Genomic DNA, 16697 nt, shown 5'->3' on the forward strand with positions numbered 1-16697 from the left:
AGTGATGCTGGCAAAAGAGAGGCCAATCAAGAACCAGTAAATCCAGTAAGTGATAGATATGCCTAAACAAGCAACAACACATAGCATATCCCAGCTAACCAGATGAGACAAGTCTTGGTAGCCAACTGAATCACCTAGCACCACCTAGCCTTTTAAAACCATCAGAAACAGTCCTTTTTCTTCAAAGGATACCACAGTGGCATTCATTTACATGATCCCCTATTGTGGATATCTCTATTTTCATCAAAGCCAACAAGAAATAGAAATTTATCATTACTCAGTTGAGTTCAAAACAAAGCTGGGGTACCATAAGGGATTATTCATCACTTGGTAGTAACCAAGTGATGCTGGCAAGAGAGAGGCCAAGCCTGAGCTAGTCAATCCAGTAGAGATGGATATGCATAAGTAAGCAAGAACACATAGCCTATCCAAGTTAACCAGATAAAACCAACCTTGACAGCCAACTTAATAACCTAGCATCACCTAGTCTTTTAAACCATCAGAAACTTCCCATTTTCTTCAAAGGATACCACAGTGGCATTCATTTACATGATCCCCTACTGTGGATATCTCTATTTTAGTATACCATCATAAGCATTCCATTGAAATCACACATTTTAGTATCTGTTCTTATTCAAGTTTTTGCCTCAGCCTTTGCATCATTGGCTGAGCCAAGACATCAAGCATCTGGCCAGGGAGCATTCTTAGGCCAACCAAGAGCAACTACAAATATGTATGTATACAAGCCCACCAGTAGCATAGTAGCATACCATAAGCTCACAAGGATCCATCAAGTAAATATGTACAGAGACATAGCAACAGCCATGTCAAACACAAGCACATAGGGTGGAATAACAATGTTTGGTCATCATTTAATCATAGACCAAGTGAAGCCTGGTACAAATGGCAAGGACCAGGAATTTGACCAACTCAAGTCACCATGGTTATGCAAACCAATTGAATAGTAGCATCTTCCAAATGGAACTAGGAAGGAAACCATCCCAGATGATTTACCAAGAATACATAGACTACACTAGCCCTTTTAAAACCATCAGATAAATGCGGATTATATATATCTGCGAGTATTTTCTACATCAAAAGCTAATGTCAATCAAACTAGCTGACATGCCCGCGCATTTGCGCGGCTAGATTTCTTTTGAACTCTATACTCAGAATTATTTAATGCAGTTGGCATGACCTCGCACTCAAATATTTCTACGTTTCAATCGACCATAGATTGTGATCTCAAGGACTGCCAGACTCGGTTATTGCTAGCTGTTATTATGCTCATGTTTTCAAATCGACTTATAGTTTTTATGCATGTTTCAATAAGTGAATTCGTACTGCTAATTATGTTTATAATTTAGTGTGAAATGTTCCCATATGTGGATTTTATATGGAGTTGTAATGAATAATTTAATTTTCCAAATTTTTCTTCACCTATTATGAATTTAATCTACCAATATGTTCCTATGTACTTCTACAATAGCTCTTAACATCCAAGTGTTGTATCGACTATAGATTTTATATAAAAAAAATAGACACATCTCGTTCATTATTATTATAATCTATACACCTTAGTGGCAAAAATATTTCATCCTACGTTGAGGAAGGTGACGGATCACTTTCCATCATTTTAATAATATACATTAATTTCTGCAAAATGTCATTTTTTCTACATTGTAACTATTTCGATTGAGCTATGACGATCGAATCTGTAGAAATAGATTTCATCCATCCTATGGGAATGTGTTGTCTTCCGTAATATTTGTGTTACTGTACTACAATATCTGTAAAAAACTACTCATGGATAGGTCAATCTCATGACAAAATGTTGGATAAATTCATATATAAATTATGCACAATAAAACTGATATATGATGTAAGTCCTTATGGACGTTTCTTTATTTTCTTATAAGTTACCTCCTATCGCACCATGTTGGGTGTGCAATTTTTTGCTAGGTGCCTTCTTTACGAATGATTAACAGATGGATATAATCAAATAATCAAGCGTATTTTTTTTTCATGTATCACTTCTTACCTGGAACTAATTACAATGTGTCTTCCATACACAAATCTACAACCTCTGCATTTTTATGCCTTCAGCCTTCATTGAATGATCATGATGCAAATGCATGAGAAAAGAATATAACCTGCCTGAAGCATCAGAAAATAATAAAACCCAGATGATGTACCATAATTCTCTACTGTTGTTAGGCGCTGCACCGTTGTTTGGTCCTGTCACCAATTCAAACTGCCGTATGGGATACAGACTTCTCGAAGATAGTGAGGTCAACTCAGGGTATCTTCTGTGTTCATCAGTTTCGTTGGCGCGAGATCATCGTCGTCCTTAGCTAGTTTTGCCCGCGTAACTGAAACTGCTGTGTGGGATACAGACTCCTCGAAGACCGTGAGGTCAACTCAGGGCATCTTGTTGTTTGTCAGTTTCGTTGGCGCGAGATCGTCGTCGTCCTGAGCTAGTTTTGCCCTCGCGACTCTAAGATCTAGGGCACCCACCGTGTTTGTCAGCTTCTTTTTCGTTGGATCGCATGTCATCGCGTCAAGCTTCGTCGGTGCCGTATCGCCATTGTCACTTTGATAGGTGGTTGCAGGCTTTGTGCTGGGTCAAGGACGCTACCATCTGCAAATCCAGAGGATGGCCGTTGTGAATCCAAACGGATCAATCGTCAACATGTACCTATTACCACATCGTGTGCAAACTGTAGGCGGAAAATCTCGTGCACCAATCATGGCTCAGTGAAGTCGTTTCCTATTTTAAGACGTGATACGTATTGTATCTGCCCTGGGTTTGAAATCGTTTCCTATTTTCACGTAAAAGAAGAAGCATATGTGTTACGTGTTCTAGGTGGATTCTAGAGCTATATCTGATACTTCTGTTTAAAGCGTTTTTTTAGAGAACGTAGACATGTAGTACTCTCGTCCGTTCCCGGGTCCTTTTAATCTTAACTTTGAAGCGTTACGTCCGGCTAATCTAATCCATTGTTTTTACAATGTCTTATCTCCACCGTTCCTTGTCTTGTACTTTAATTATATAATAGATATGATCACCCAGCAAGCATGTATCATTTTCCCAACAAGCCAATAGTAGTGGGAGCTACCTAAGCCAGCAGTTCATGACTGCAAAGGCCAATTCAACCACCAAACCAACCAAACCACCAAACCTACACACTTATCATTACCCAACAGGATTCAAAATGAAGCTAGGGTCCCCAACAATAGTTGGCATCCATCTAGCTTAAGTAAATACAGTAATAGAATCATTACTGCAAAGTAGTTCATCTCAATTATCTACATTAACAAGATAAAGTTTCACAGATAAATGAATTAGTCAACTGCTAGGCAACAGGGATGCTTGGCAAGCATCATGCATCCATTCATACGCTTTTCAAAGCATATGCAACCACCAGTACATGGTGAGAAGCTATACAAATCAAGCAACAACACACTATATCAAGCAACATGCATAGATAGAGAAAGCAGTAAGTAATTATCAACCAATTGGTGATCAAATGATCACCAGAGCTTGCAAACACAAGCCATAGGGGCAGCGGAGGAGGAATTAAGAGGGAGAGGAGGGGAGGGGAGAGAGATCACCGATGACAGGGGTGGAGGATGAGGTTGAAGATGACGGCAGGGGTGGAGGAGGAGGAGGAGGCGGCGGCTCCTCCACCTTGCCGCGACGGTGGCCCCTCCTCGCGGCGGCCCCTCCTCGTCGTAGGGGCAGCTTGTGCTGCAGGTGGCGGGGATGGGAGGAAGGCGGCGGCATGCGCCCTGGCGGAGGAAGGCGGCGGCGACGGCGATGGCGACGACCATGGCGGCGCGCGGCGGATCCAGGCGACCACGGAGGAGAGGGGAGAGGGGAGAGGGGAGAAGTGAACAGGAGGGGGAGGGCACGGGCGAGATGATATAAGTCCCTTAATTCTGTGGCGCACCCGAGCAGGTGCGCCACAGAATCAACTACTTCTGTGGCGCACCGAAGCACGTGCGCCACAGAAAGAGTTATTTCTGTGGCGCAGCACGCCATGTGCGCCACAGAAATACCTTCAGCAATAATTGGTGGTGGCAGGATGTGGGCCCCACATAGTTTCTGTGGCGCACCGCTGAAGCGTGCGCCACAAAATTAAGCTATTTCTGTGGCGCACTAAGAATGGTGCGCCACAAAATAATATTCTGTGGCGCATTTTTAGTGGTGCGCCACAGAACCAAGCTCCGCCTATAAGGGTTTTCCTACTAGTGACTCGATTAAAAATCTTCGGCAATTCACAATTGGTGGCTCAGCAAGTCATGAATCAATGTGATGCAGTCAATGATAGTATGATAGCATACAAAGAAGTGTATAACGAGCTAGAGGAGCTGTTTGACGGGTGCGAGGTAAATCACATCAGCAGACTAAGCAATGATGAAGCCGATGTTCTTGCAAACATTGGGTCGCAATGCCTCGCAATACCACCTGGAGTGTTCTGGGAAGAGATAGCCGAAAGATCAACCAAGACGAAGAAACAGCAGAAGAAGGAAAAGGAGGAGAAATCCTCGGGGGCTAAAGAAGTACCATCAAGAGAAGAGGAAGAACCTAAGGTAATAATGATGATACAGATTCCGTGGATGCAGGCGTACATAGCATATATCTCGAGACAGGAATTACCCGACGATCCAGTTGAAGCAAGGCGAGTTATTAGACGTTCCAAGGCCTTTACTGTGGTCAAAGGAGAGCTATACAAAAGAAGTATTTCGGGAGTATTACAAAGATGTGTCACACCTGAGGAGGGAAGGCTAATTCTGAAGGATGTACACGAAGGAGTATGTGGTCATCACGCAAGCAGCCGAGCTATAGCAGCCAAGGTTTTCAGAGCAGGATTTTATTGGTTGACAGCAATCGAGGATGCAAAAGACATAGTTCGTACTTGCGACGCGTGCCAGAGATTTACCGCAAAACCTCATTCTCCGGCATCAGAGTTGATGCCAAAACCGTTGTCTTGGCCCTTTGCTCAGTGGGGTCTCGATATGGTGGGAAAATTACACAAAGCCTCGCCAGGAGGATACGAGTACATGCTCGTCGCTGTCGACAAATTCACAAAGTGGATAGAAGTAAAGCTGATAAATTCACCAGATGGAGCGTCTGCAATCAAGTTCGTGAAAAGTATCGTCTTTTGGTTTGGAGTACCTCATAGCATCGTCACACACAATGGTAGTAATTTCACATCCAAGGAATTCAAGGCATATTGTGCAGAGGTAGGCATCAAACTACACTTTGCATCAGTTGCACACCCGCAGACCAATGGTCAAGTCGAGAAAGCCAATGGTATCATCTGCAATGGTATCAAGAAGCGCCTGCTAGCACCATTGGAAAAAGCTCGACATACCTGGCCAGAGGAGTTGCCCAGTGTGTTACGGAGTATTCGAACAACACCAAATACAGTGACACAGGAAACTCTATTTTTCCTGGTCCATGGAGCAGAGGCAGTGCTGCCGATAGAAATAGAACATAACTCTCCGAGAGTAACGGAATATGATGAAGAAGCTTCAGGAAAAGCATCGGAGGATGATGTCGATGCACTCGATGAAGATCGGGATGAAGTGTTATCATGAGTCACTAAGTACCAGCAAGACCTGAAAAACTACCACAGTCGACGTTTGCGTCCAAGATCCTTTCAGGTAGGCGACATAGTTCTTCGGCTCACACAAAAAAGCCATGAAAAACTCGAGTCGCCGTGGCTTGGTCCTTACATCGTCACAGAAGGAATCGAAGGAGAAGCATACAGGATAAAGGACAAGAAGACAGGGGTTGCCGAGCCAAATCCTTGGAACGTGGCGCAACTCAGGCGTTTTTATGCCTAGAGTCGAAATATAGTCGTCCTTGTAAACATACAATGTACTGAAACGCCCGCGAGTTTTCAGACGCACTCTTTTCCTTTCAGGGCACCGAGTGGGGCTGAAAGGTTTTTAATGAGGCGGGCTCACGATATAGTAAAAGATATTGGTGATATACATCTTTTTCGTCGACAGGCTTGGGGGCTCATAACCCGTGGCAACAACATATATATGAATTCCCGCAAAATAGTAATTCACCATGGCGTAAAAATAACTCGAGCGCCGGCCAATAAAAGGCTCGGGGGCTTTGCAATATATATTATATTTATAATACAAGTAACCTCATCGTCAAGAAAAAATTCAACAAGGAAAAATAAACTTTCAGTTGCTACCTAGTATATCATCTATGTTTACACTTTCGTTGTTTGCAGCGCCAGTTTTATGTTCAGCATAGCTACCTCTCACGAAGAATTCAGCATCTAGCCGAAGCAGCTCATCTATCATCTCTTCTGCTATAGGAGTTACAGCATCATTGATCTTGTCGATGTTTCTTCTCCTCTTCGTCAGTTTGGCCTGGCATTTGGAGACAAGTCGAGTCATGTCTAATTTCGGATAGCAAACTTGAAGCATAATCATGGCAAATCTTGCTCCAGCAGACAGTTGGGCCCGCACAAACTCATGGATTCGAGGGGCATCCCGAAACTTATCCATCAGCGCAGGAAGAGTTTCTGGCGTTTTGTTGCGCGGGAACATAGTGTTATAAATTAAAGACAATGTCCTCGTGCAGAAGTCGAGAAAATCACGGACTTGACTCGCGCGATCTTGAAATCTGACGATTTGGTGGGTACGTTCAGGTGTAACCCAGAAATTAGAACCATGCTATAGAGCAAGCTTGAGAAGCACATTGGATCGGGCTTCAACACGCTGATCTTCGGCAGCAGTATCCAAAAAAGAACCTATTTTCAACGGAAGCATTAGAGAGGAAGAATAGATGGTAATAACATAATATGACCAAGTCCAAAGAAATTTACCCGTCATATCCAAGCTGGAGTCGTTCATCAGTTGTAGCATATAATTTTCTCGGGAAGCAGCTTCAGCAGCCTCAGCAACTGCAGTCTCCTTCAACGCTATGGCTTCTCGAGCTTGTTGAACAGCAAGTTTTTCCCTTTCAGACGATCTTCGAGATTGTTCCATGATAACAAGATCTTGCTTTTTCATCGACTGCAGTTGTTGTCGGAGATCATCCAAGTCTTCATTATGTCCAGCACTCGAAGAACCTCCAATAAACTCGACAGCGGAGGACCTTTTCGAGCAAGACGCAGTGGGTACATCATCCGAGGAATGAGGCATCACGGTATAGTTGTCAAAAATCAACTGGAGAGAAATATTTCAATATCAATAATTCGGCAACATAGCTTTTCATTGATAAGATCAAGATATTTACATGGCTATTACAAAGGAGGCTTCCTAGTGAACCTATGGGGCAGTTGTCGCTAAAACTACTACGGCGACAGCATCAAAAGAGAAACAAAAAGTAGAGACAAGATGGTCTACTTGACCTCTGGCCTCGGGGAACTAGGGGCAGGAGTCGGTTTGCATCCGAGGAAGGAGAGGATCTTCTTCGAGTTCGGCTTGGCAGCCTTGATCAAAGACTGCCACCTTTTCGTCTCCATCCTCTTCACATCACCAACCTTCGCCCAGTCAATGTCTTGTTGGCTGTCGGCAACCAATGCGATGTTGCCTTCAACACCAATCTTCAAGCCTTCCTGCCGAAGACCTAGCCCAAGATCCTCTTGGGAGTTGAAGCACTTGGCCAGGGCAGCAAAAGTTTCGGGTTCCTCTTTCTTCGTGAAGAAGTAGGGAAAAAGCCACGACAGACCAGATCTAGCGTCAGCAAGGCCCTGACGCGCCTCGTCTCCATGAATTTCAAGGAGGGAGAGTGCGTCGAGAAGGCGATCACCTTCAAGATTCTCGAGATCAAAATCTTGTTGCGTTTTCCCTAATGAATCAAAATGAAGCTTGTCAAAAAACGCGCCAGGAAAGACATGGTGACCCGAAGAAATAGAAACGGGCCGAGTACTTACTAACAAAACATCGGCTCTGTGACTCCAAGCGAGTGAGGATTTATTTTTCGCGAGCAGACTGTTGAGCTATGTTCTCGCTTAAAGAATTTTCCGCGTCATGAAGTCTTTTTCGAAGATCTTCGACAGCGGCGGCATCTGATTCAGCTTTCTTGAGAGCTTTTTCGCTCTGCTCTAACTTATGAGCAAGAGCATCAGCACTTTGTTAGCTTCCACAAGAGTGTCTAGCAAAACAAAGGACAACAAATGCCAAGACAAAAATAATGAAGGAGAATCTATTCAATGGAAAGAGGCAAGGAAAAGAATACCTTCAAGCTTCTTAGCATGATCACGGTACCTGACGAATTGGGTACCGAGACGGATAAATTCCTTCATCAAAGGCTAAATGGGAAAATAGAGAAAGAGAAATCAACATCGGAAGCACAAGTTCGACAACAAAAACAAAAATAAGGGGAGAGTCGAAAAATGCTGAAAAGGTTGCAATATAAATGAAAGGACTTACATCATCCATTGAAGGAGTCGTAGAACTACCAATTAACAGGGTAGGCTCCTTGACTGGCTCGACCCTAGCTCTCTTTGGTGAAGAGGCACGGGGGCTTGCAACTGGAGTCGAATGCTCTATATTTTGCTGAGGAGGCGAGGTTTCATCCGCATCCGGTTGAGCTTCAGAAATAACTAAAGTACGAGACATACTCGTTCGAGCAGTCACGTCAATAGGACGATTTTCGTCCTCGTCGCCACTATAATAAATAAGCGACAGTATAAGAAACAACACAGGCAAAAAATATCGGGTGCAACAAACAAAAAAGCGACAGAAACTCACGAGCTGACAAGGGCATCTTCATAAGGATTGAAAGTTGTCCCTTCTTCATTAGGAACAACTTTTTCGGTAGGAGGTGCGCCGGCTTTGGAGGTGCCAGAATCGGCGACTTCGTCCCTTTTTCTTTTGTTCCTTGGAGAAACAGCTAAGGGGAGGGAGTGTGTCGACTCGGTAGCCTCGGACTCAACCTCCCTTTCAGAGGAAGCTGCGGATTTTTGAGAACCCGTAGCTTCGCTCCCAGGGCGAGAAGTACCCTAGTTGTCGTCGGTGACAACAACCCGTTCTTCGATTTCTCTGCCTTTAGGAAGAGGAGGGAGAGAAGCTAGAACTTGATGATTCTACAAGGACAAGATATGTCGACAGGAAGTGAGATACAAGGTGTCAGCAAAATAGTCATCGACAAAAGGGCAAAAAAAGTAGTCGACAAAATTTACCTCGGGGAGGGCGTTGGCACCGCTATACGGCTCCACGCGACAGGTAGATGGAACGGTGTCTTTTTTGCTAAGCGAGGAGATTCTTCGGACAAGCTTCTCCAAGTCCTTTACTTCGAGGTCTTTGGAGAGCCGGTCGATATCTTCTTCGCCAGAATACATCCAAAGGGGGTTCTTGCGAGCCTGAAGAGGCTGAACCCTAATCCTAAGGAAGTACGCTGTAATCTGGATACCCGACAGTTCCTTCCCGCGGGTATTTTGAAGTTCGCGGATACGGGACATCAGCGCTTCTGTTGCTGTTTTCTCTTCTTCGGTGGCCTCCGCGTCCCAGGATCGGCGGCGAAGAATTTCGGCACCTCCGTCGAAAGGAGCAATGTTGTACTCCACCGAGTCAGAGCATTCTTCGCGCACATACAACCATCGTTTGCGCCACCCTTGGACGGAGTCGGGGAATTTGACGTCAAAATATTCGACATCCGAACGAACGCAAATAACAACACCACATATATTATAGGCGATGTTGTGGGAGCCATTGCGGCGGAGGCAAAAGATGCGCTTCCACAGAGCCCAATTAGGATGGACTCCGAGGAAGCACTCGCAAAGAGTGATGAAAATAGAGACATGAAGAATGGAATTGGGAGTCAGCTGATAAAGCTGCAACCCATAGACAAAGAGCAGACCGCGAAGAAAATCGTGGATGGGAGCAGAGAGGCCGCGGATGAGATGGTCAACGAAACTAACCCGATATTGGATAGGAGGCGTCGGGTAGCTTTCTTCGCCAGGGAAGCGCAGCGCATCTTTCTTCTTCATCAACCCAAGCTTCTTCATCAGGTTGATGTCCTGATTGGAGATCTTGGATCTTTCCCACACCAGATCTTCCGTCGCCATCTTGGATTCGGGAGTGTTGTGCCTGGTGAGTCTGGTGCATGGTGGCATGAACAATGGCGGAAGCAAGAGTGAAACTGTGGAGGAGCTCAGGAGTAGTTGGATGCAGTAGGGGATTTTGGAGAAGAGAGCAGAGGTGCGGCGCAGCGAAAGGATGAACGGAGGAAGAAGAAGACTTTATATAGGGAATTGGCGAATCGACGCACCGTTGGATGGAATAATTATGAGATGGATGTTGTACACGTGGCTAAGGGGTAAATGTGTATTTTAACTGTGAAGGAACGAAACAGACGCTACAGTGCGCGTGCCAGAAAAAGCGGAAGACGTGTGTCCCCCACTTGCATGACGTGTCAAATTGATGAGGGTTTTGGGCCCACATGACAGAGAGAGGACAGTCCTCGCGTCTTCCCAATATAGTGGTCGTGGCTATCGTCAGTAATGATGTCACCTTGCCAAGTGAAAATCTCCGCTGTGAAGATTAATGAAATTGGCCACAATAAAAGACTATTGACTATCTCGAGAGCCTTTGATCAAATACAAGTTTTTGATCAAATTCTCGGGGGCTACTTTTGAAAAGGAGGATTTCGGATATAGCAAAATAGAAATGGCGAGAGCCTATGATCAAATGCAAGCATTTTTCCATAGCCTCGGGGGCTACTCCCATCGGGAGCGCTGGTCGCGCACCCGATAAAGATAAAAGAACTTGGCAACATGACAACATAGCGACAAAATATATTGAAGTGATGATCCTACAACCAAGTACAAGTCCTTGGCTGTAGCCTCGGGGGCTACTCCCATCGGGAACGCTGTTCGCGTGCCCGATAATATTATGAAAAATATAATGAGCATATTTCGAGTTATACAAATAACTCTCCATATACTCCCATCGGGAAGACAAGATAAGTCATCCGTTGACTCAATAAAATGTGCTATTCCAACAACCGAAAAAGCACACAACAATATATTCTCAGAGCGCCAAAGTTGCGAATAATCTCTGAATGCCGCAAAATTCTACGAAGGGACCCCAGATCCGTTCTGAGCGGCGTGGCACTGTCTCTGACGTCGGTTTTCTACTTTTTTCCGTATCAACAGATACGAAGAAAAATCCTAACGGACGCGTTAGGTACCCGATAAAATATGACTGGGACTCGACAAATGGTAAGACCTTAAGCGGCGCATGTCGAGTTAACACCAGTATCCCGAGATCATGTCCAGGGATGTGATCTTGAAGTAGGTTTTTGCGGATTGCCACTAGAGCAGTTAACTAGTACCTGATCCGTCAGATGAACTAGCCCCAATTACCACTATCTCTGTACAATATATAAACGTATATCTAAAGATATATGATGGGTTGAAAGGTTGTTTAATGATCATAAAGTTGGAGATTTTCCCTGATTCTTCGATTCAAGCAAAATCTCGGGGGCTACTGACATAGGCATCCCAATGGGCCTGCCGAAGATGGTACCCGGGGTTTACTGGAGGTCCACGAGCCAAATAATACGAAGCCTGGAAGCCCAGTTAGTATTTAAGGAAAGATAAAATTGTATTAGGAATATCGACTTGTAATCATTACGGGACGGGTCAGAAACCCTCCCGGACTCTGTAACTTGTGTATTACGAATCCCTCGGCTCCGTCTCCTATATAAGGGGGAGTCGAGGGACAAAGAAAGGATCAACTCATTGTTTCACGCAACCCTAATTTCATAATCGTCGAGCACTTTTCGGCTGAAACCTTCGAGATCTACTTGCCCTCTACTTCCAACTAAACCCTAGTCTACAACTTGTAGGCATTGATAGGTTAATCCCTTGTCACCGCCCTTAGTAGAAAATGGTTGATGAGCTTGAGCATCGCCCTTATACAAGCTCTACACATATTATTTTTTGGCACGCAAGCTCTGCCAGAAATCAGGGGACATAAATTACCACCCACTATGGACCACTGGTCGGTCAAACAAGTTGGACCTGTTGAAGCTAAAGATGCTAGATGGACGCGTCTGGATTTGAGCCAGATTGAAGAGTAAGGCGGATCCGGGTACACCTTAGCCTCAAGGAGGATCCGTGGAGGATTTGGTCATCTTAGGTCCAAGGCGGATTTTGGCACCTTAGGCCTAAGCCAACTTGGCGAGGAAAGAAGGTGCATGAACTTGAAGAAATCCAAGAGTCGTGACAGGAAGGAAAGCCAATTAAAGCCATCTTAGGACCAAGCCATATTATTTTCCACCTTGGTCCCATGGTGGAATCATGACTACCTAAGGTCCTAGGAGGATCCTAGGATATCATGGGTTCAAGGCGGATTTCCGACCACCTTGGTCCCTAGGTGGGATTATGATCACCTAAGGTCCTAGGAGGGTCATGGGCCCTTTTGACCTCCAAGGCAGTTTTTGGTCAACTTAGGTTGAAGGCAAAAATTTGGTCAACTTTGACCAGACAATAGTTGACAGATGCCCAAATACCAGAGTCTATGTGTCTCAAGCATGAATACAAAGGAAAGTTTGAATCCAACACTAAAGGATCAAGGCGTCTTTAAACAAGAGTAGGCATGGATATTTAGATCCGGATCCAGCACGAAAGCCAGATGAAGACTTCCATTCTTTGGTGACTTCGCCTAGATTTCGCTTGAGATCAAGCTTGGAGCGGTCTAATCGGGCCAAGTTCAGCACATAGTCATCAGGACCTCCGACAGGTCCCTACGAAGCAACCAGGGCTTTGGGTCTTAAAAAGCGCCAACCGAATTATCTTGCATATCGCAGTTCCGACCAGCCTCCTTCGACGCGAGCTGCGGCGTATCGTCTCTGCCGTCGAGGGTGCACGAGGACGTGTCATTGTAGGCCGGAATATTTCCACCCTAGCATCAAGGCAACCTATTTTTGGCCATAGCCGGACATTCTATCGTTTAGCTCTAGGCGAAAACTTTTAGGCCTGACATGCCTCAACAATCTGCCGATGTGGACGCTGCGGCCCCGCTGATGCCCATGGACGACGCCGTCACACTAGGGCTCGTCGCGACTGGCGTCTGTGTTCCACCTATCCAAGGCCATCCTTGACCACACCCCGGCCAAGCTGTCCGTATTCGGAACGCGATCTGTCAAGCTAAAGGTCACCAGGTACGCCGAACGACAGGGCATCACCTGCGGGGTCAAATGCAACGTGTGAGCCGTTACAACCCCGACGAGTGGCTGGTGCTACGTCTCGATGATGACACCTGGAAACCCTACCCCCTGGAGTGCTGACAGGAGCATGGCACCGGCGCAGCAGTCATCCCTCACAGGTTCGTGATAATGTCTAGCTGGAAAAAATTCAAGTTTGAGGCGCGCCGCTGGGTAACTACCTCCCATACCTACCCCAAATGCCTGAGTGTGTCCGCAATTTGTGCCCAGCGAGAGTATGTTTGTTGCATGATTTGGAGCCTCAAACTGGAGATGCTTCTATAATGTGATCCAAATTCATATAAAGGCTAACTTATTACGAGCAGAGTGAGGCCCGTCGCCAGAAGCCTTGAGCCAAGTGGATCGTTATTGATCTAGGTTACCACCACTATATATATACCTCATTGTTATAATATAATCGAAATTAACATAAAAATTAATTTCTGACAAGCGAAGTGAGACCCATGCCGGGAGGCTTGGGCCGAGTGAATCATCATTGACCTAGGTTAGCATCAGTATATATACCTCTTAGTAAGCCGCCTGCGCGGAATAAGTTGAATATGTGAAATCCCCGACATTGTTTAAACTCTCCAATTGTAGTGAAGTTTTGTTGTGTGGCGATGATTTGTTCTTCTCTTTGTTGAAGCGATTTTTCATGTTAAAATCATTGTGTTGCTCCATGTTTTACCTATCATGATTGTAACAAAGGGGAAAAAACAATTCTAATTTCTAGCCAAAGTTTTGCGTCTAAGCACGGACCCTGCACGCATCAATGACACGTCACTCGTACAGCTGTACCAGCGCCGTGTGTCCAAATGGTTTCGTCTCCTTCTCCAATTTCCCTCCCCGTTTTCCCCACTATGCAGTTTTTGGTCAACTTAGGTTTAAGGCAAAAATTTGGTTAACTTTTCCCAACTGAAGTTGACATGTTTCCAAACATCAGAATCTATGTTTCTCAAGCATGAAGACGAAGGAAAGTTTGAATCCAACATTGAAGGATCAAGGCGACTCTAAACAAGAGTAGGCATGGATATTTGGATCAAGGCGACTCTAAACAAGAGTAGGCATGGATATTTGGATCAAGACCAGTTTGAAGCCGGATGAAGACTTACATAGTTTAGAGATAGACTATGTTTCCACCTTGTAAACGTGTAAAGAGATGTCCAAAACTTGTACGGAAAGTCCATCCACCTCATATACATGTGAGAGGTGACAACCGATCGAAATTAAGCACACAATCTTCAAACATTAATATATCTACCTTTTGTCTCCTCAAACCCTTGTCTATGCTTCCATTCTTCAGCGACATCACCTAGATTTTGCCTGAGATCGACAACCGGGCTTGTAGCGGTCTAATCGGGCCAACTTCAGCACATAGTTGCCACTGACATGTCCCTACCAAGGAACCGGGGCTTTAGGTCTCAAAAAGCGCCAACCGGATTATCATGCGTATCACACTTCCGGCCAGCCTCCTTCGACACGAGCTGCGGCGTATCGCCCTCGGCGTCGAGGGTGCACGAGGACGCGTCAGAGTAAAAACCGGAATATTTCCACCCTGGCGTTAAGGCAACATATTTTTTTGTCTTAGGCGGACATTTTGTGGTTTAGCTCTAGGTGCAAACTTTTGGGCCTAGCACGCCTCAACAATCTGCCGATGTGGACCGCCGCTGCCCCGCTGATGCCCATGGACGACGCCATCACACTGGGGCTGGTCGTGACTAGCGTGCTGGCGTTCGTGTTCCACCTTCCAAGGCCATCCTTGGCCGCATCCCGGCCAAGCTGTCCGTGTTTGAGACACGATCCGCCAAGCTAAATGTCACCGTGTACGCCGAACGACAGGATGCCACCTACAGCCCTACAGGGTCAACTCCAATGGCGTGAGCCGTTCCAACCCTGGCGTGTGGCTGGTGCTACTTCCCGATGATGACACCTGGAAAGCCTCCCCCCTGGAGTGCTGGCACGAGCATGGCACCGACGCAGCAGCCATACCTCACCGGTTCGTGATAATGTCTAGCTAGAAAGAAAAAGGTCAAGTTTGAGGCATGCCGCCGATTAAATACCTCTCCCAAATGTCTGAATTGTTCCGCAATTTGTGTCCAACGAGAGTATGTCCGTGCACGATTTGGAGCCTCAGACTGGAGACCTTCTTATAATGTGATCCAAATTTATATAAATGCTAACTTATGATGAGCGGAACGAGGCATGCCGCCGGAAGACCTGAGCCGAGCCGAGTGATCATCATTGACCTAGGTTACCACCACTATACGTACCTCTTTGTAAGCAGCCACACCTCGTGGTGTCCACGATACTGAAAAAATCTAATTTGTAGCCAAATTTTTGTGTCTTAACACGGACCGTGCACACTGTCAGTGACACGTCACTCATACAGCTGTACCAGCGCCGTGTGTCCAAATGGTTTCGTCTCCTCCTCCAATTTCCCTCCCCGTTTTCCCCTTCCCGCCATGGTTTCCCTCCACTGCTCGCGCCGTCCCGCTCCCATTCCGTATTAAATCTCCTACCCGTCCCCCGCCAATCCTCCCAGACCGCGCGCGTTCACACCTCCCCGGCGCAAAAACCCGCGACGAAGCTCTCCCCCGCGCCTCCGTACCGGCCATGGACCGCCGCGCCCGCGCCGCCCCGCGCAGAGAGGAGGAGCGCCCGAGCCACGGCCGGTTCCTCCGCCCCGGCGCGCTCGCGCGGCTCCGGGACTCCAGGATCGTCGCCCGCTCCCTCCGGTCGGCGGCGGCGGCGCGCCTCTCGCTCCCGTCCGCCCCTCCGTCCCCCGCGCCGGCGGAGCCGCAGCAGCAGCGGCAAGACGCCGTGCCGCACTTCCTGGCGGGGTCCACGAGGGGCATGTGCGGCGTGGGGCGGTACCCGCTCAGGCGGAGGATGGCCGCGGCCAGGTGCGTGGTGTTCCTGCCGCCGGCGCCGTCGCCGGAGGCGTTCTGGGAACCGTCGTCGGATCTCATCTTCTGACAGCCTGGCTAGCAACCGGAATTAGCTTGGGGACGTGCGTCTAGATTCGTGTTTCCAGATCTCTGTGCAGATGGTTTTGCTGGTCCGGCAGGTTGGGGCTGATGAGTAGATCTGCTGCTGTTCCGATCTGATGTCGTGTATTACTGGTGTTGTAATTGATCCAAACTTATAAGTTTGTGAATTGGACTCATAGTAAAAAGGTTTGATGCATGGATGGACACCAAATTGAGGAATTGGCATTGGACTGGATGAATGGAATGCGTTTGGATGATAATAACAGACTTGCAACTCTGAAACTTGTCCCGTTCCAAGAACTACGCCGCTCCTTGTACCCGGCCAAATAAATTCATCAAAGACCAAATAAGCAATTGCGGATGAGCACCAGTCTTGAGCCTGGACTGTCATCTGTACTGTATACTCCAATTGACTAATCACCTTTCTGGCAAACTGGCAACCCAGTTCCAATCAACTTCTCAAATAAACAAGTAATGAAGTGCATTTGAGATGGAAATTTCATCTTATCAAAGAT

At 46.4% G+C, this 16697-nt stretch overlaps 1 protein-coding gene across 1 annotated transcript; it reads left to right on the forward strand.

The window, feature by feature from the left end:
- Window positions 1-15648: 15648 nt before the first annotated feature.
- LOC127321042 (uncharacterized) lies at window positions 15649-16349 on the forward strand. The gene has a single exon (XM_051350089.2). The coding sequence runs from the start codon at window positions 15806-15808 to the stop codon at window positions 16166-16168; it is 363 nt and encodes a 120-aa protein (XP_051206049.1). The 5' UTR covers window positions 15649-15805; the 3' UTR covers window positions 16169-16349.
- Window positions 16350-16697: the final 348 nt, after the last annotated feature.

Source organism: Lolium perenne, chromosome 6, assembly GCF_019359855.2.
Source record: "Lolium perenne isolate Kyuss_39 chromosome 6, Kyuss_2.0, whole genome shotgun sequence".
Classification (NCBI taxonomy): domain Eukaryota; kingdom Viridiplantae; phylum Streptophyta; class Magnoliopsida; order Poales; family Poaceae; genus Lolium; species Lolium perenne.

What these genes read in the sequence shown, in the direction of transcription:
- LOC127321042 (XM_051350089.2), top strand. Translation starts at nt 15,806, where the DNA reads ATGGACCGCCGCGCCCGCGCCGCCCCGCGCAGAGAGGAGGAGCGCCCG.